The sequence below is a fragment of the Xiphophorus hellerii genome, chromosome 1 (assembly GCF_003331165.1).
Source record: "Xiphophorus hellerii strain 12219 chromosome 1, Xiphophorus_hellerii-4.1, whole genome shotgun sequence".
Classification (NCBI taxonomy): Eukaryota; Metazoa; Chordata; class Actinopteri; order Cyprinodontiformes; family Poeciliidae; genus Xiphophorus; species Xiphophorus hellerii.
In genome coordinates this window covers 24,815,862-24,835,590 of record NC_045672.1, presented here as the reverse complement: position 1 = coordinate 24,835,590, position 19,729 = coordinate 24,815,862, and the positions used below count along the sequence as shown (strand labels likewise).

At 41.2% G+C, this 19,729-nt stretch overlaps 1 protein-coding gene across 10 annotated transcripts in view; it reads right to left on the bottom strand.

Annotated features, from left to right (window-relative positions):
* The window catches only part of camta1a (calmodulin binding transcription activator 1a), a 393,254-nt gene that overhangs the window by 68,523 nt on the left and 305,002 nt on the right, over nucleotides 1-19,729 (bottom strand). For all 10 annotated transcript variants that reach the window (XM_032584958.1, XM_032584865.1, XM_032584530.1 and 7 more), the window contains one exon: nucleotides 16,001-16,072. In XM_032584958.1, coding sequence (XP_032440849.1) covers nucleotides 16,001-16,072 — 72 coding nt within the window. The remainder of the gene's footprint in view (nucleotides 1-16,000; nucleotides 16,073-19,729) is intronic.

Here is a 19,729-nt window from a genome sequence, read left to right as displayed (position 1 = left end):
CCCTTTAATAAACTAATGAATGTTGTCGTGTGGAGGTCTGGAATCATATAGGCAGCAATAAGACGAGCTGCTTTAAATCCCCCACACTGCATCAGAACAGCTGAATAATTTGTAGAAGAAATAATTACGGGGCAGAAGAGCAGGCATCAATCCTGGAACACCGACGGTGCCCTCGCTGGAAACTACCTCACCCATAAGCCAAGGCTCCATTAGGTATTGTCTGGGGCCTGCAGGCTAATTTGTTTGCATCAATAATACATTCAAAGGATTTATCTAACTTGCAAATGAGCGTTCGTTTACTGGTTCAAGAGGCAAGGAGGAGGGTAGGCAGCAGGAGAGTAGGTGTGAACAGCTGAAGCAGCTGGTTGGGGCTATCTGGGACGCAGTTAACTCTTTATGGGGCTACAGAATGGTGGTCCATATTTAGCTGTTTGGTTATATTTAAATGTGTTTGCTTCTGACACTCAGCGGGAACAGCCACAGTTTTTGTAGGGCAGGGACGGGGCCAGGTGTGAGCGGCCAACACTTGGAACGACATTAGAAATGAACCGGAGTCCCACTGCAGTCACAACGCATTACCTGCTGCACCAAATGCTCTCTGATCAAACGCCAAAATGATGCAATGACAAAGACAAGAGCAGGTCCATGTCTCTCTTAGAAGAAATGGTGGGGACATTAGTTAGACATGGTGGGTTGTCTTCGGGGGACGTTTGGATCCTCTGGGGGTGGACCCTTTGATCTCTCGGCTGTCGTTGGGCCGGGTTGGAAGGGTGAGGAGCAGGTCATAGCAGAACCGAGCGAGCAAGAGAGAAAAAGACCAGAGAGACAAGAGATTGGAGAGGAGGAAGGAAGCTGGCCACGAACATATGCTGCCTCTCGGTGCCAAGCCTCGCTGGCTCAGGCAACCCACACATACGCTGCACTGCTGCTGCTGTTAGCACTCAGGCCCTCTCCAACACATACACCATGGCACTACTTAGTCAAACAAAGCTGGAGAGATGACTCTGGAAAGAGAAAGGGTCTCCCCAGTCTCAGCGCTGCCAGGACAGGGTGGCAGAACACAGTCTGATCAAACACACACGCGCACACACATGGATGAACAGAAAGAGAGCACGAGCGGTGGCTAGCAACCCCAGAAATTTGTGACGACTCTGATGTTGGTCAACACACACAACACTGTCGGATAAACTGTGATATGAACTGACAAACTTTTATAGGCTCCTAATATGCTGGCTTCTTTCACTTTGATGAATTATTGGTGCAGGCTGCGAAATATTAATTTGTTCATGCCAGACTTTAGAACTGAGCAATACAGTCGGAGATGAAAATTACATTTTGTGTGCTTTTTTTTTTTTTGCCTACTATGAACTTGAAATACAGTGAAATCATTACTTTCTGGTGTCTCAGGGTCTTACATTTCCAGACTGTGAGTCATCCTGTTGTTAAAATATCCAACACATGAGACGTTTAGATTCTTACTTCAGCCACTGTTTGTGATAAAAAAAATGATATTATGAATATATGTATACATATAGGTTGGAATGACGATGAGTATATGCACAGTGGGCCTTGAAAAAGTATTCTAATGCCTTGAACTTCTCCACATTTTACATAAAAATCACTCTGTTACTTTATTAGGATTTTATGTGATAGGCCGTCATAATTCAATCTCTATAAAAAGTATATGGATCTGTTTTGTGAAGGCTACAAAAAATAACCTTCGATGTAGTTTTAACAGCTGTAGAAAAAGTTTCTAAAAAGTTGTTGCTAAAACACAGCGTTATATAAGCTGACTCTGGAGGAGTAGCAGAGATCCAAAGCTCAGACGGTGTTAATCTCAGCGATCACTTGTGAACAATGTGAAAGACTGCTCTGGTCATATAAAGTTAAAATTTACCTGGAAACTATATGAAAAATGCTGCGTGGCAGATCACTGTAACAAAGCGAGAAATTAAAATGGTGTAAATACTTTTGCACGACCCCTTAAGACTCACAAAATCACGGGATGTTAATAATTTGTCATATATTTTATAATTAACTGACTAAATGGTTGCACAGTGGCATTTAACTCAAATTAATCTGACTTTCAGGTGGCATAATATATCTGTAAAATAATAACTAACTAACTAATAATGAACTGCTGCTTTGTGGCTGCGAGGGATCCAATGAAATGTTCCCTCTGAATGGCCTCCAAACAAAGCTCGACACAGCTCCATACTGGGATTTAAATCAAGGGGATAAAGTGAGAACGCAAACCAAATCACATTCAATTTGCCCGCTGACACACACAGACGCACCAACTGGCATGCACAAACAGCGATTTGTGTTCAGATTCCTTGCGAGCCCACTCATATTGTAAACTCACACAAGAATGCAGACACACACAAACACCCTCAGACGCCGAGATATATGATAACAAATGCTTGTATAACACAAAAATCAAATTCAGGGTTCATCTTGCAATCTGAGCCTCGCAAACTCAATTCCGCTCGGCTGCCTCGGCACCGTGTGCTCCACGTCTTTTCCATGTGAACGAATGGGGTCAGTATCGTCACATAAACATCATCCGTTGCTCTCGCTTCCCTCCCTCTCTCCTCCCCCTTTCCTCTGTGAATGGATGCTGAGCACTGGTGCATATCTACACAGGGATGGCAAGGGCACCAAGGAGAGAAAATCAATACTATATCTCACCACTAAGCACAATCCCAACCAAAAGCAGCTGGAGTTTGCAGGTTGCTCCATAAACTGGACGGCTTCATCTGCCTGGCCACTGTGTCGCCGGATTGCTACAGTAATGCACTACAGCACAATGGCCTGGGCCAGAACCTGCCAAACACAGAGGTACACACACACACAGAAAAAAAAAAATACTCACACGTACACACAGACAAACAGCATACTCCCAGGGGCTTAGGAATTGCAACACCAATGAGAAAAACTCTCGAGAGGCAGGAGCAGAGTTGACAAATACACTCTCCTTCCGTCACATCCAAGGAAAAATACCTCTGGACCATTTAGCCCACCCTGACTGCGCCTGTGTACAGCCACATGTGCACCCTCCCCCCCCACACACACACCCTTTCGCCGACAACTCACACGTATACATACAAACACAGAGACGGCCCCCAAAAAAACCTGTTCTAAAAATAGCAGATGGGAAACAGAAGTGGGGCTATTATTATTGCACACACGTCCTGCCTGGTCCCACCAAGGAAGGGGAAGAGACTAATGATTTTCCTGGTGCAAGCAATTAAAAAACTATTTGTCACCTGCCAGGCCGCATATGACGTTAGGAGCCTTGGCAGAAGAGCAACGCCACGTAGAGGAAACACACACACACGCACGCTAAAGTGGGTTGCACCATGACGTGAGGTGGATAAAAGGACGTCTTGTGAAACGGGTAAAGCTCGAGAGTTAAATGAAAACAGGCAGGAAAAGGAGAGGGGAATGAAGCAAGGATGGAGGAGACGGGTTTCATAAGAGGGGGACAGTGTGGGGCTGAAAGGCTGATTTATTTGGGCAGGTGAATACAGGCCAGTCAGAACCTCAGACAGCACACTGCCATCAGGAAGTCATGTAATATTTAAAACGCAGCCAGTAAAAGTCACTCTCCTGCTGCTCGGCTCCTGGCTAAAACAGAAATATATATTTTTCTCGAATGTTAACAGCACAAACACAGAGAAAGTTCTCCCATATAACTGTAAATTATACTGTGTCTACATCCAACTTTTTTGGCCTCCTGAACAGAAAAAAACATGAACTTTTTCTTACTGAGCTGCTAAAATCTCAGTTGAATATTTTTAGGAAAAAAAAATAAACTGAAAGCTGAAAAAAATAAGGATTTATATTTTGAAGAAAATCAACACTTTTGTAAAGCCTTGCAAAAGTCTTAATGCCCTTTGAACCTTTCATATCTAGCCATGGGACAACCACAAACTAGCATATTTTAGGAAGATTTTATGTGTAAGACAAAAAAATCACAAAATAGACATGGTTTGGCAAATTTTTATATATAAAATTTTGAAATTCAGCACTTTGTACAGTTTTGTGTGTCTTTTTCAGCTTTCCACATCTCACAATTTAACAAATTCTATGCAGAACAGCTCAATCTGAGTCAGACTGGATTGAGAGCATTTGTAAACATTGACTCTCTCTCAGATTCTCAGTTATGTAAAAATCTGGGCCTTTCTAAAATATAAGTACAGTTTGATCTAAGTCATTCGTTGCAGCTCTGGAACGTCGTCATGTGGGAAGGTGAATCTCCTTCTCAGTCTTTTTGCAGCCTCAAAATACCTACCAGAATAATGCTTCATTTAACTCTTATTTAACTTAAAGAAATATAAAACCACATCATGATGCTCCCACCACCATGTTTCACAGTGGGCATGGTGTACTCAGAGTATTAGCTTACCATTACACAACACATTTTGCATGGAGGCTTAAAGCTACCTTCTTTATATTTGTTGTGTCCTCAACATGACTTGTAGCAACTACAAATGGGAATCCTCATTGATCCTGTTTTTTTATCTGTAAAGAAATTTGTAAACCTTTTCCTGTGCATGTTTTAAAGCTGTCTACTCTGCTAGAATCTCTGTATAAGGCTGTATATTTGGTAAACAGAAAAATAAAACAGCATTAGCTGAATTTTCGACGAAGTCTGTTGAGAACACAAAATGATTTTCACTGTTGCTCTGCTGTGCCCCGTTGAAGTGCGGCGGGAGGCGGATTTATCATCTGCACAACGCATGAGGGTCAGGATTCCACACGAGGGGCGCTGAGGCTGTCTAAAACAGCCCACAATTTATAAGGAAATGCTCCATGATTCTGCTGCACCAGGCCAATATTCAGCTCTGGGGCAATGAAAAGAAAACAAAAACTATATAAATTCATAAAGTGTGAGGAGAGTCCTGAATATTGTTAAAGCGCTGCGGTTCAGAGACGTTCCCTGATTTGGCTTCAAGTGGCCGCCCGGCCGCAGTAATTTATGAGGCAGCTCGTTAACACCGGGTGATTTGCGCTGCTCATTTGCTCCCGCTCATCTCGACCAAATGATATCATCTCCTACTTCTAATCTTCTAATTCTAATCGCCATCCTCCGAGCACCCCCGCCACCTCTTGTTTTCCTCTCCTCCCGCCATATCACTTCTCCTAGCCTCTACCTTCCTCTCCTCCTCCTCCTCCTCGCTGGCTTGCGTGGGCGTATTTTGAGACGGGGGAGAGCAGACGGAGATGGGAGCAGAGCCGTTCCACTGAAGCGTGCGCGCTCGTTTGCGTTCGGTATGGCATGTACTCCCTTCAAAAAAAAAAAAAAAAAAGACTAAAAGAAGTGTGGTTTGACTCTGAAGGCTGAACGTGTGCTCACAGTTACTTTTTCCACCACCCCCTGCTGAGAGTGAAGGAGTGCGGGTCAAAAAGGAGAGGATGTTTTTTTCTTTTTCTTTTTGAAACTTGCAGAGAGGAGATAGCTCGGTAATGTTGAGGAGATAGTCTGGTTTTGCAAAATAGAGACAGATGGAGAGGTGGGATGGGGGCGGGTTGACCAGGAGAAAGGGTAAAGAGAAAGCGTCAACCAGCAGCAAAAGCAGCAAATATTGCAGTTTTAAATCGAAGACAGTGTTTTGGAATCATAATGGAAAACTGCGGAGCCCTGCTGGACTTCACTCTCACTTCAGCTACTAAATTGATTGAGCCACATTGGCTGAATTTCTTTTTCTTATCTTATATCATTCCTATATCTCTTTATCTGTAATCCAGAGAGAAATCAGCCTCTTTCAAAGCAAAACGAAGCAAACCTCCCCCAGAGACACAGATTTTCACAATGAAAATTGCCAATTATAGAAATTTCAATCAGAGCTGGTTAAAGTGGTGGCTGGTTAAAGGGGAATTGAGATCGATAACTGACTGAATGCAGAGTGGCTTCAACGACTCCTGTCTCGCATCAAAGGGAGCTTTCATACCAACTCCTTTCTGCTCATCTTAATTGTTGCCCAACACTTCCCCGTCTCCCACCCTCACCTCCATCCCGTCTTTCCCTGCCTCATCCGTCCCTCACATCCAAGTGATTGTGTCGGTATGTCGGGCCTCATCCACGACTAATTGGGGCTCAGAGGAGTAATCAGGGCAGGACAAATCAGACAGTTCTGGTCATTAGCTGTGACCAGTGTTCTCTGGGAAGCTGGGAGACACATGCACGGCTCTGCCATCACGCCTGAGCCTGCAGAAATGACACAAGCAGACTAAAGGCTGGACGCGAGTGGGAAACGGCGCAGGTTTGTGACACTGATTTTTCGTTGCTTTTTGACACGCACTGAGATAAATAAAACAAAAGTAAAGGCCCGGTAGAGAGTGAGAGGAAAAAAATAGTGATATTTTCTCACAAAATATTCAACACATAAGATTTTAAGTGTCGAATCAACGTTAATCAGAGCATGATTGTAGCAAGAAAGACTTTTAAATTGTTTTATATTAGAAAAACGAGAAGTGTGGGTTGCCACTTTACTTTGAGTATATAAATATAGAGTAAATGAAACCAATTGTTATCCAAAGTCTGCTAATGACTTAATAGATTATAACTCTGTGTAGATTTTCTCAGAGTAAAAGTGTATTCAGTTTGCATTCAGAAGTCATTTTTTCTGAATTGCTAGTTGGGGAACCAACAAGGAAATCAAATTCGCCACCCAGCCCCAAGTTCAGCGTTTAACATCTCATCTAAGCACATAAAATACAGCTGAATACGGCAAATATAAACTATTTACTCACACTTTTGATTGTCTGAATCTGACTAAAACAGTGGCACACATCACCAGTGTAGTAAAAACCCATTAAAGACCACGTTCCTTTAGTGTTTGAAGTCATTAAATAGAGAAAAATACGTTGATATTTTAATTTATTGGTGATAAATTAAAAAAACCTCTCACTGGTTTTCTGATGTGCAACTAACGTTCAACTCACATCATATGTATTTTCTTCAACTCCCAAGACAAATCAAACATTAAGTCCCACTGACTGTTTGGTGTGCCAGTCATGTGACTGCACATTTCCATGATCACACCATTCCCACTGTGAAACACAGGGATGGTAGGATGATGCTGTGGGCATGCTTGTCTTTAGTAAGAACAGATAAACTGTTCAGAGCTGTTGGGAAGGTGGATGGAGGTAAATTAAGGCAGAAAAAGACTTCAGACTGAGTTCACCTTCCAGGAGCAGGAAGCTGTAAATACACAGCGGAGCTACAATGGAATGGTTTTGATGAATATTTATATCCAACATTAATCTTGCTGTTATGGCCGAAAACCAATATTTATTGAAATAATATACATTTGACTACCATATCTTGAAAACATGACCAAACCGCTGACTTCCCCACTGCTTCAGTTATACTCTCCACCATCCTCTGCTGCATCACTATCATTGTCACATGATTGTACCATGACAACCTCCTCCACTTCCCTCCAGAAACAAACGGCAACAAGATGGAAATAAATGTCAGTTGTATTTTAAGTGATCTTAGCGCTTATATATTGTGGATTCTTAGCACAGAGGATTTAAAATTGGTCTTCACAGACACTTTCCATACGATCTGAATGTTCTTAAGCTTTGGTTGCAAAGAATGTACAAAAATGTAAGAGTCCAGATATGCTAAGCTTGCAGTAAAGTGCCCCGAAATATAGTTAAAGCTGTATCTGACAGCAAAAGTTGATTGTAAAAAGTACTGGCTCTTTAGGGTGACGTAAGTCAGACATGCATCTTTTTCAGAGTAAGAAATTTTGAAAACTATATTTCAGTTTCTTTGTACTTCACAAATATATTATATATCCCCAGTTTTTTCAATAAAATAAACTCACAAAATGTGGAAATTTTGTGGAGAATTAATCTTTTTGCAAGGCACTGTATATATATCTTCAATATGGACAAAATAGCTTTTTTTAAAAACATTTACAGTCGATTATGATCTCAGACATGTGATTTCAGCTCTGCATCCATTTGATCTTGCCCATAAACCCAAAGCAGAGACGAACACCATGTAAAGTATTGGGGTCAATAACAATATTGAAGTCACAAAATGTAAACATGTCGATGTCTCCTCTTTCTGAGAGCGGGAGCAGGACTCCAGAGCAGGATGAATGTCAATTCGCCTTGCTGGCAGAGCCTTAACCTTTCAGGAGAACTGAATTATTTAAGCACCACATACCTGTTGTGGGACTCCGTTTCTCCATCTGGACCGAGGCCGGTTAGGAGGCTGCACGAGCCTTTGGCCACGCAAGCCTCCTTGGCTGCAGAGGGAAAATGGCAAGACAAATGCGGCGGGGGATTTGTGATAATTGGCCGTGCTGGTGGGCCAGGCAACAAGCCTACAGAAAAGGTCGCGGGCACTAAGGAACAGATCAGGCTGCCACAAAGAGAGAAAACTCAGCGTGCCTCCAGAGGTTTGCTCAACTTCTCTCTCGTTCATTGTATCGAAAGAGGGTGCATCAGCTGGGGGGCTCGCAATTAAGCAGGAGAGTGACCTTCTGTTTGTTTGGAAGACAGAAGCCTCAAAGTCACTGATTTTGAGTGGAAACCAACTTAAAACTTGTATAATTATTTAAAAGCGCTTAGAGAGGAATTAAAAAAAAAAACTACATGTAGCTACAACGGGTGGAAATGGGGTAACGTTTGCATGATGGCACAAAAGGAGAGGAAGAGGGAGACAGTGGAGCCACGGGGACGTGGCTCACACCCCAACGTGCTCCTGAAACAGCTGTTCTCCTCATGGTGGAGAGAGAAGGGGATGCCAAGAGCAGCGTGATGCTGAGAGCCTCCATGGTCTCCCACCGTAGTGAGCTCCAAAGTCTGATACACAAAGACAAGGATGTGCACACGCTGACAGGTAGGCAAACACACACACACACACTCTTACAATGCATGTGATGCCACCTGTTCTTGCTCAGTCCAGCATCGAGGTTCTGAATTTAGCAGTAACGTTGGCTAAAGTCAAATTCATACACTATGAATCTGAACTCCGACTCCGTCGAGGTGCATTTCCATTTGATACAAACAGCAGCCTGCATAGCTGAAGGCAATTATATAGCTACAGCCTCCGTTTGCCCTGAGGTTGCAGACAGCCAGTCAGAACCTCACCAGGCTTTACCAGCTCTCCACCCGCTCAGTGAAATCAACAGAATGGTGCCCGGGCTCATCCATGATTTATCTCGGTGAAATATTCATTATGTTGCCTTGCATAGTCTGGACGCATCTGATGTGCATCTGGACCTGACAGCTCTGCTCCGTCATCACACATCACCTGAACTGTTCTGAGTCAGGCACCTGTCTTCCAGCGCTCAGCACAGAAGCAACTCAACAGAGCTGAAAGAATAGAGGACTCTGATAGATATAAAATATCCATCTGTCTGCCTTTAGCCTGCAGGCACGGGCCGCTGTGGATATCCTGCCTGCGCACCTTAACAATGGACCCGCACAGCAGAGCAGCTTCTCAACATTTCTCATTCAATTAGGCAGACGAGAGAGGCCTCCGTCTTTACTAGAGCCGAGGCGTGAAGCATGATGAGTACACGTGTTGGTCCCTGTACATGATCTGCCGGCTGCACTGGCTTCAGGTAGTTTGATAAAGTAATACAGCCTAAAAGTAAAAAAAAAAAAAGGAGAGGAGAGGAAAAAGTGCACAGTGCTTCAGCACCATGGACAGCTCAGCTCAGCTTAAAGCGCTAAGGGCTCTCCTTAATCGCAAAGTTATCATTCTGCCTGTCCAATTAGGTAACCTTTGAATTAGTCTATAAATTAAAATTGCTGAAATATTGTCTAATAGTGCCGAAATGATCAGGAGGACAACAGTGACAAGTCATTTTCCAACATAACATTAATTCAAGTAGTTCCAAAGTCATTATAGTCCGAAGGACTAATGTAATAGGAAAAATGTAACTGTGGTGAATGATGGTATTAATAATGTATTCATGTGAGACAGAGACTAGAGCAAAGTGGCCTAAGCTGCGAGGGGTAAGAGGGAAAAAGAGATAGCTCTGAAGAAACAAGGTCGTCAGCATTCCCTCCTGCCTTACGAGTCATTTCATTATCTCGCTCCTCTCTCCTCCTCTTTAAAAGTGGGGAAAGCGGGGAGAGGCTATTGACCCCTCTCTGTGTTTGAGTCAGGCTGCGGGACAAATGAAGTTTTCCCTCAGACCCCCTCCGTAATCATATCATAATTATCCCCCACCTCCGTGGCCCCGCGGGCCAGCACAAAACTCCACTGTCTGATTTGATGGAGAGCCACAAGCGGGAAATTACATTCGATTAGCACTAAACAAGAGAAAGGGACAATCGAATCAATCAGCGGCACCTGGACGGACAGGGTTTCTTTTTCTTTACGTGCGATCTCGATAAATCACAACATCATCAAAAATGTAATATTATGTTATTAATATCAATTAAAAATGTAAACCCTAATAGACTGATTACACACAGACTGATACATTTCAAGAATTTAAGGAAACTCAATCTGTTTCTCAAAAATGTGAATGTTACATAAAACCAGTAAAAAATTAGTTTTAATGTCAAATTCCAGCCTTGTTTCAGACTCCTTTAACGGTGAGTGTTAGCTCTGTTGCTTCAGCACTTTTTTCTACAAGGTTTTTTCCTTCCACACAACTATTTATATACGTAGATCCAGCGCTCTGAACAGCCGGCTCGTTTGGAAAACGACCTCGTAGTTCATGCTCCTTGTAGACGGTGTCACTGACTGTCACAACTTGGACGTATAATGTCTGAATTAAAAATGACCTTCTGTAGTTTTATGTAATATAATTTTTTTACAGAATTTTTTTTTATGAGTTGTAGATTTTAATCAAAAATGAAATAAATAAGAACTTAAACTACATCACTCTGTGTGTAATAAATCTACTCATATAGATAGTTTGTCTTTTAGAATTGAATTTCTGAAGTAAAGTAACTCTTTCCGGATGTTCTGCACCCGTATATTTAACACATTCCTGTTTAAATGTTGTGCATTAAAGTAGCTGTTATACATATTTTTTATACAGCGTTATATTTGTATATTTAAAGATAAAAAATATGATAGGATTGTTTGATGGTTTTTTGCGATGTTGACTTTATTTAAGAGCGATCTGCAGAGCTCCGCCTCTCAGCAGCCTTTTGGATTCAGTCTTTGTAACCCCGGGTTACTGCAGTGGCTCTTTTTTCCCCAGTCTTAGTCATTTGCTGGGCCAGACATTCTGAAGGGGTCTAATGCCATCGGGAGGTGGAAGTGGTGCGGGGGGATGGAAGGATGAGCAGATTGAGAGTGAGAGGTGAAAAGAACATAAGAAAATGAACGGGCTGAGGGGAGACCCCCCTCCCAGGTCTTTATTCCTGTCCCCTGTTTCATTACCCAGGATTTGACTCAATAAAGAGTGGATAAGGAGTGGATAAAGAGGCACACACACCCCTGGTTAACCACCCCTCCCTTGTTCCATAGAATACTTTTTCCTAACTTCCCTCTGTCCGTCCTGTTTCTCCCTTTTTTACATACTTTTTTCTTCAATCTTTAAAATCTACCTCCCTAATTCTCCTTCCTTTGCGTTGTTTTTCCCAGCCTAACTTTTTGAAAGTTAAGTCCATGAGACTCTCCCATTCACAGCCTGCCTCTACCCTCTCTGTCCTCTGCGTTCCCTCCCTGTCGGTGCTGTGTAATAGGAGTTATTTTCATCCCTTTCTCTCTGTGACTGCCGGATGGCTGAATATTTACATTTTTCACTCACTGCTGACCTTTCCCTGTTGCCGCTCTGGGAGCTCCAGTCTCCTTGCCGCTCTGATGTTGACAGACTACTGCCTGCAAATCTCATATGGACACAGCAAATGGTACACAGGGACTTAGAAACAGTGCGGGTTCAGAGCTCAGAGGAATATGGAAAAAGAGAGAGAGAGCGAGGGAAAAAAGAGACTGTAGCTGAGGAGAGTGGTAGAGGTGTCCAGCTGCAGGAATCTGCACCTCCAGTATAAAAACTACTGGGCTCCTTGTTCCTGGCACACATGGCCTGAACGGAGATGTAAGTCAGGCTTTCCTAGAAAGCAACACACCGAAGAAAATGCTTGTTTGGGAGATTTTATTTGGCAGCAGAGGTTGCTTTTGTCTTTAAATAAATAACTGTGTACATATGCAGCAACTCCGGGATTTGGGAGATACATAGGAAGATTCACTAAGCAGTGAGGGAGGCGAGAGCCAAGGATTCACAGTTTCTATCTAATCCTGCATGGGAGTTGGAGGAAAACAATCTAAGCAGACTTCTCAAACTTTAATGACTGCGTGTTTATGTCTAACAGTGAAAGGCTGAAAATGAAGGATGTAGTGAGTGACCCAGAGTGACCCCAACATTTGTAGCACAGGGTGTAAAAGTGTTTTTTTTTTTTGAGTGTCTGAATGTCCCTGTGCAGTTTGTGTAAAACAAAACTTTGGCTTGGCTCCCTGTAAAACAGCTCCTGTCACGCCTATCCAGAATGAACTACACGGTAGGTTCACATGTTTTCAAATTGTAAAACAATATTTTCATTCTCAGATTTGAGCTGACAACTACATTTTCCACTGTTACCCTGAAAATATATATATATTTTTCACATTACTATCACATGTTTTTAATGGGAAAATGAAGTGCGAGAAATCTAAACGTGATTTGATGTTTGCAGTGTTTTGTTAACACAGTGACACACCTTGAACTTTTCTCACATTTGATCAAATTGTAACCTCAAACTTCCATGTATTTCAGTGTAATTTAATGAGATACATCAAAGCAAACATGTGTGAAGTAGAAAGAACATTTCCAGTTTACAAGCAAAAATATGTTTATTTTCTCCTGCCCTATTTACTCTGAAACGCCAAAATAAAATCCAATGCAACTAATTGCCTAAATTAATAGTATGTAATTTAATTCCATAAAAACACAGCTGATCTATGAATGGCCTGTTAGTTTGTTAAAGAGCGTTAATCAACAAATGAAGATTAGGGAACAGAAAACGATGTATCAGGGATGTGGAGAAGGTTTTAAGGCAATATCTTAACATTTTGATATCAAACGGAGCACCATACTCTCCATTAACTGAACAGAAAAGAAAAGAAATGCTATGCGACAGCTCCACACCTTCGAGGATATGACTGTCCACCTAAACCAGACAGGAGAGGAGCAGCCAAGAGCCCCATGATAATTCTGGAGGAGTTGATGCACAAAGCCCAAGTGGGAGAATCTGTTGATAGAACAGGTGTTGGATGCAATCCACAAATCTGGTCGTCTTAGCTGTTTTACACAGAATGAGCAAAAGTCAGTTGAAAAAGACATAAAAAAAGCAGACTGCTGATGGTTAATCTGTTCTATAAAATTCCATTCAAAAGCTTTAAAGCTGAAGGTTGTAATGAGACAAAATATGAAACACTTCAATGGCTGTAAATGTTACGCCACAGAACCTGGGTATTTAAATTTGTGAAGCAAATTTAAATACCCAGACTCTAGATTTTAATTCACAATCTTCACAGCTAATTATACAGGTAGAGATGTAAGAGAGTTAAAAGAACTGAATGTTTTCTATAGAAGATCACTTAACAACCTTTCCAATAAATAAAGCTAGATTATTTTTTAATAATATGCTGAAAGTATAATCAAGTGGGTTCGTGTATAATAAAGGAAAAAATTGCATAATTAGTTTTGCACACTGAAATAAGAAAAGCTTGGAAGGGGACCACACAGCACGAAAGAGGGGCATGTGAAGTTTGGTCTGCTGTGAGAATGCTGTTACTCTGATTATTGTTTTTATGATAATGTGGATTTTCTTCTTTGATCATTTTCCCTTTAAAGTAACGCTATGTATAATCCGATTTTGAATAAACAACATAAAAATAGTTAGTTTAAACACAAATTTCATTTACTTTTGAATAAAATTTGTGCATCACAAGAAAACACCCACCATTCAAAATAACCCCTATTTTTTCCCATCAAGAAACCAATTGAGAGGCATAAAAAACTGTTTTGTTTCCAATTCACACAAACACTATTATAAGATTTTGATTATATGTCCTCAGTTTAGTCTGAATGGTGGTTTTGCCCTGCATTTGTAAAAGCAATGACAAATTGTTTTTCTGTGAAAACCTGTGTTCCTGAGCCAGTGCTGTAATTTACACTACAAAATCAGGTCCCTTTTTAATGCAGTGCTGCCTGAAGGCGAGAAAATCACAACCATGCAGCATTATTGTGTGGCTTTTTTTTTTCTTTTTTATCTTTTCCCTTGTGTATTGAAATTTCTCTGGGTACTCTGAATTTTTTATGAATTGCTGAAACGTAGATATTAAAATTCCTCATTCCTTTGAAATTTTACATTGGGAACATTTATCTTAAATTTTGTGGAAGTCCTCATTTATTCAGCATGTTGTTTCTCCATCTAGGACCCATAGATATATGTTTGATCTGTTTCACATTTTATCACATTACAAATAAAAACATAAGTTTTTGTGATAGAAATGCATTTCTTTTTCCACCATGTTTCACTTGAAAATAACTCAAACTCAATCAGATTGAATTATGAACATCAAGGACTAAAACTTCAAAAGATAAATAGATTTAGATCTGGACTTTGAGTGTTAAATTTCCATACATCTGGCATCTGACCTTTAAAGCTACATTTTTATCTTTGACCAGAGCTCTGCTGTGTCCCCTTCACAAGCAGAACTTCTTATGCGTTTCTTTCAACAATGACCTTCATCTTGCCACACTGTCAACAGATTTAAACACCAGAAATGTGAGTTAATCCAGAGTTACCACGGCTCTCCAGGCAGCTTCTCTGTTTAGTGCTCTCCTTGCCTGACCTGTCAGATTATGTGGACGGCTGTGGCTCGACAGGTTTGCTGTTGCAAAAAAACTCTTTCCATTTTTAGATAATGGATTGAACAGTGCTCTGCCAAATACAAACTCATTTTTTTTTTTTTGTAAAATAAATAAATAAAATAAAACCATGTGTTAAAGATACACAAAATTTTTATGCCATTGCTAAATATTGTGATTGAAACATTTAACTTGCTCTTCTTTTTTGTTATAATCACTTTCCCCCGCATACCTGGAAAGCTTTAGCTACACAGTCATAAGCACTTTGCATCAGGAGCAGCTTGCCAAATATATTGATAACTTGTAGCAAGTGAATTAATAGCCTTTAAAATATAATAGTCTTCAACATATTCCATCAAAGCAATCATTTTCAGCTGTGATTTTGTACATATTGCTGTTGGAATGATGATCGCTTTTCAATGCATTGTGCCGCTCTTTGTGCTGCGCTGGTCGATCACATAAAGTCCCAATAAAATATACAGAATTTGCTGTCTGTAATGTGACAGAACAAGAAAAACTTGAAGGGGTCTGAACCCTTTTGAAATGCTCTATAGACATCAAAAGTATGGGAGACCCATTGGCTCCATAAACTCCTATTCTTGGTGAATGCGCTTACACACTCTTAAAGCTGTGTGTGTCAATGGCTGTATCATGCACCCTCCAACTGTAATGGCTGCCATGCAAAGGGGAGAACGATGAGATGTATTGGGGAAGGTGATCAAAGGGCTGCTATTTACAACCACTCTCGAGCTGCAGACTTGACGACCAATGGTAAGCACACTGTACTGTACAGGGAAGCTCTTCCATCAGGCTTTTACTGCCCATCACCGCAGCTGTTAGGCAGGGGAGATGGCAAAGCTTTTAGCGGACTGAGATACCGTCCTGCTGGACGGCTTGTATGGGCAATGCCATCAGAAAAAAGAATGACTGGGAAAGATAAGGGAAATGGAGGCTGGGGAGGGAAAAGGGAAGGAAGAGAGAGGGAGGTGGAGAAGGAATAAGTTGATGCCTGCCTGCTGGCTGTCAAAGTTAAACGCTTCGGCTTAATAGAAACTGATATCCGGCGACTCGTTCAGGTTTTTGTGAATGGGGGAGGGAGGGGAGAGTCTGGGAATTAAATAAAGCAGGAGAAGAGGAGGAGTCCTTACCTGGAGCAGCCAGTAGCACCTGCGGTGGAAGGTGGGGATGATAGAGGAGTGGACATAGCAGCCATACAGACACTGAAAGGAGGGCAGAGAAAAGGAGAAAGGGGGACAGAAAAAAAGTGCATTACATTACAGGTAGAAGAAGGCAGAGGTTTGACCTCTCAGCTGACCGTGACACCTGTGATTTTTGAACCTGCAACCTTTTCCCTCTACTTCATAACTCCCACTAGAACCATTGTTCTTGAAAACAAAGACAATGACCTCGAGGCAGACAGGGGGTGATATTCACCAATGAACTCCTCAGTACCTGCTCCTGACTCCAATATTTTCTTTTTCTTCATCCACTTATAACCAGCACTTCCCCTTTAATGAGCTTTGTGTTACAGTAACTTGTTATAGAGAACTTTATTTCCAAAATAGTAATTATAAGATCAGATATTCCTGTAGGCAAAGATGCATGAAACCCTTACAAAAGGTGTTTCTTTTTTTTGTTCTATCTGCACAAGGATACGATGATGTTTACGAGCTGAAGGTGTTGGCAGGTATTGTCAGCTTCCACCCAAAAGCTGGATTGTGTCATTATTTTTCGGTTGTCTCTGTCAAAGCTACAAAAATCATTATTGTCCTTTGTAAACTTTGCACCAGCAGCAGAATGCTTTCAACCACGGAAAAATACAACATCTAATTTATGGCAGCATCTAACATGGCAGCACAGCAGCAATGTCGTGGAAAGGCATTAAACATACAAGATCTAAAGAAGCTTGTCTCCGCCTGTGCCTCATCGGGTTTGAGGATGTGCAACATTTGCAGTGATGCAGTATGACTTGTTGTGGATGCCCCAGTAAAGTTAATTATTGTTCAAATAAAGTAAAGTCAAGTTAAAGTTGGACTTGTTAGATGATTGCACTCATCAGCATGCATATCATGTGAGCTTTTGCCTTTTAATGATGCACTTGAACCATTCTTTCTTTCAAGAGAGGAATGGATATGCGGCGTACAACATTTCAAAGTTGTCACGAGTTTGAATTCATTACGGATTTTCTCTCATCCACACAGGGTCAAATGTATGCATGCAAGATCAGATATATACGTACACGCTACGGATTTCTGTTCCTTGACATCAACAAGTTTCTGACATATTTCTATCTGGTCATTTGACCACACTTCTCATGTAAAATGGTGGAGGTGATGTACAACGGTTTCTTTCTTAGCATAAATCTGTCTTTTAAAAACTGTTTCTACAGGTTGAGTGTAGATGAGGTTGGGACCATAAAAGCAATTAATAAGGCATTAAAAATTCTCCTCTAAACCCGGATTTAAATCCTGTTTGAGATTAGAGATCTGAGATTAAATGAATGCACCAAATTCATTTAACCGGCAAGTAAAATTTCTTGCCAGATTTATATAAAAAAAGTTTAACATTTACCCCCTTTATTACTAAATGTAAATATTGAAGCCTGCATATAAACATTTTGACCATGAGTAGAGTAGAAATAATTTCTGTGAAACTTGTGTACCAAGTTCTTATTTTAAGATAATTATCACACACTGGAGAAAGAAATAAAATTAGAATTAAAAGACAAAGATTATGAGTGTATGTATACTTCTAATTAGAACAGCATAAAAGAAGATCTCAAGTTTGCTTGTTTTTTAAACAGTGATTAATTATAATTAAAAACACTGTTTACATTGGCCCAATGCTTCCTGAGTTTCATTCTGCTTGGAAAGAACTCTTAACAAATTCACCCTGCCGAGAAACCCAGAGCATAACTAAAGCACAGTGTTATTAATATCCTTATCGTAAACAGATAATACTTCGTCTCGGGGCTCATTACTGTGGAAAGAGCAAGGCAGGGCTGATAACGCCCCCTGGTATCTGGCGAAGAGGCCAGGAGACATTCTTCAGCAGCCAGAAGGAGAGGTGAGTGCAGTAAAGCATCACACACCGAGAGACGGAGCAGAGCTGCATTCTTCCGTCCTCTCTCCTTCTCAGTCCTTTGTTAGATTCACAGTCCTGACCCTGGATGACCTAATGGGAAGGCTATACTTTTTCTAATTTATAGCAATCTATAATACTTTACCACTGCTCAGCTATCACCAGGTTAGTTATAGGCAATGAATTTATTATACAGGGAAATTAGTAAAAAAGCAGCCAAGAAGTTACAAAGGACAACAAAGACAATTATTTGCCATCTCAAATTTCTGATTTCAGTCCCTTGAAAATTTGTGGGGGGACAAATCAGCCTTAGCTACACCAGCAATAGGTATAATATGGGTAGTAGCATGCAATCTTTGCAAATGATTTGTTTTTAATTGTATGCTAGACGAATTTGGTTGATTTAAAAGCAAGGTTTGTCCAGTATTTTTGAGCAAGAGATCAAGCAGGCAGGTTGAGAGGATTGAGTTTCACTTAAATCCTCTCTGGTTTAAATTATTGATAAGGAATCACTGCCTGCTCCATATCAGAGCATGTACACATATGCACAGAGGTGTAGTCTTGTCTTCCACACACGGACATGCACACGGAGACACTAACCTGAGCTTCAATATTCAGCAGCTGTACTGTACGTGTTCAATAAGTTGAGGTGGGTTTCCTGGGGCGCTGGGAATGAGTAGGCAGCAGAGGCAAGGGGACAGGCACCGTGGGAGGGATGAGGGAGAGTGTTTTAATATTGGGATGGTGGGCTGCGTTGCTCGGAGGACCGAATGATAAATAGATGCCTTGAAGTGTTCTTTGTGCTTGTCTTGTTTAATTAAAACCTAGTTAAAATGAGAAGGGCTCGCTGAGGTGGATAAACATTGATTTGCCAACATCAAACCCTCTGATGAATGTACGGCTACAAAGGGAAGGCAAACAGATGGAAGGACGCATAATGACGCTAAGAAAGTGCTTACAGATCTTAGAGATACGCGTGTTTATGTGTGCGTCCAGCTCATTCACAAGAAAGAGAAAACAATTCACAGACGCCATCAGCCCTTTCTGGTTCTCCAGGTGTTCCATTGTTCTGTTCACACCTATTTGTTTGCTGATTTCAATACCACCCAAAGTGTGTTTGTGAGAGTTTGAGAAGCTGCGCTCCTGCAGACTGCCTCATTTTCTTATATTTTTGCTGAACCCTCATCTATTACAGCTGTCTGGTATAGGATGTATGCCTCCTCCCACTCCTATAACTCTACCATCCATTACTCTACGCTGGCGTTGGACAGAGGCTTCCTCCCACAACCACAGTGGAGTGAACATCACATTACAACCACCACAGCTACACACATTTGTACTTTGCAGCTTTGTGACTATTTATGTCATAAACTGGGCTTTGTGAGCTTTCAAGGGATTACCGATGCAAGGCTGTGCACTGATCTATGAGGCCTTAAACAGTTTCACTACTGTCATGTTCTGCAACAGTTTTGGGAAAGGTGCTTACAAGCAGAAATGCCAACGTTTTCTCTTCGACACTTAGCATTATGTGCCAACACAAATGCTGATACAACGCCAAATTTGCATTTATTTTGATGGCAAATATGGAATAGCATACCTTTACGGAGTAGATTAGGATCGATTGCACATTTAAAGCAAGTGAATTTAATTTTGGTGGCCTACTTAACTTATTTTACGTGCTTTGACTTGTTTGATTGATGGTATTATTGATCAAAAGCATAAAATCTGGGTTCCTTCATATTTTTATAGCAAAGTCTGTACATTTATCGACAAAGATTTTCTGTTTCCATTGATCT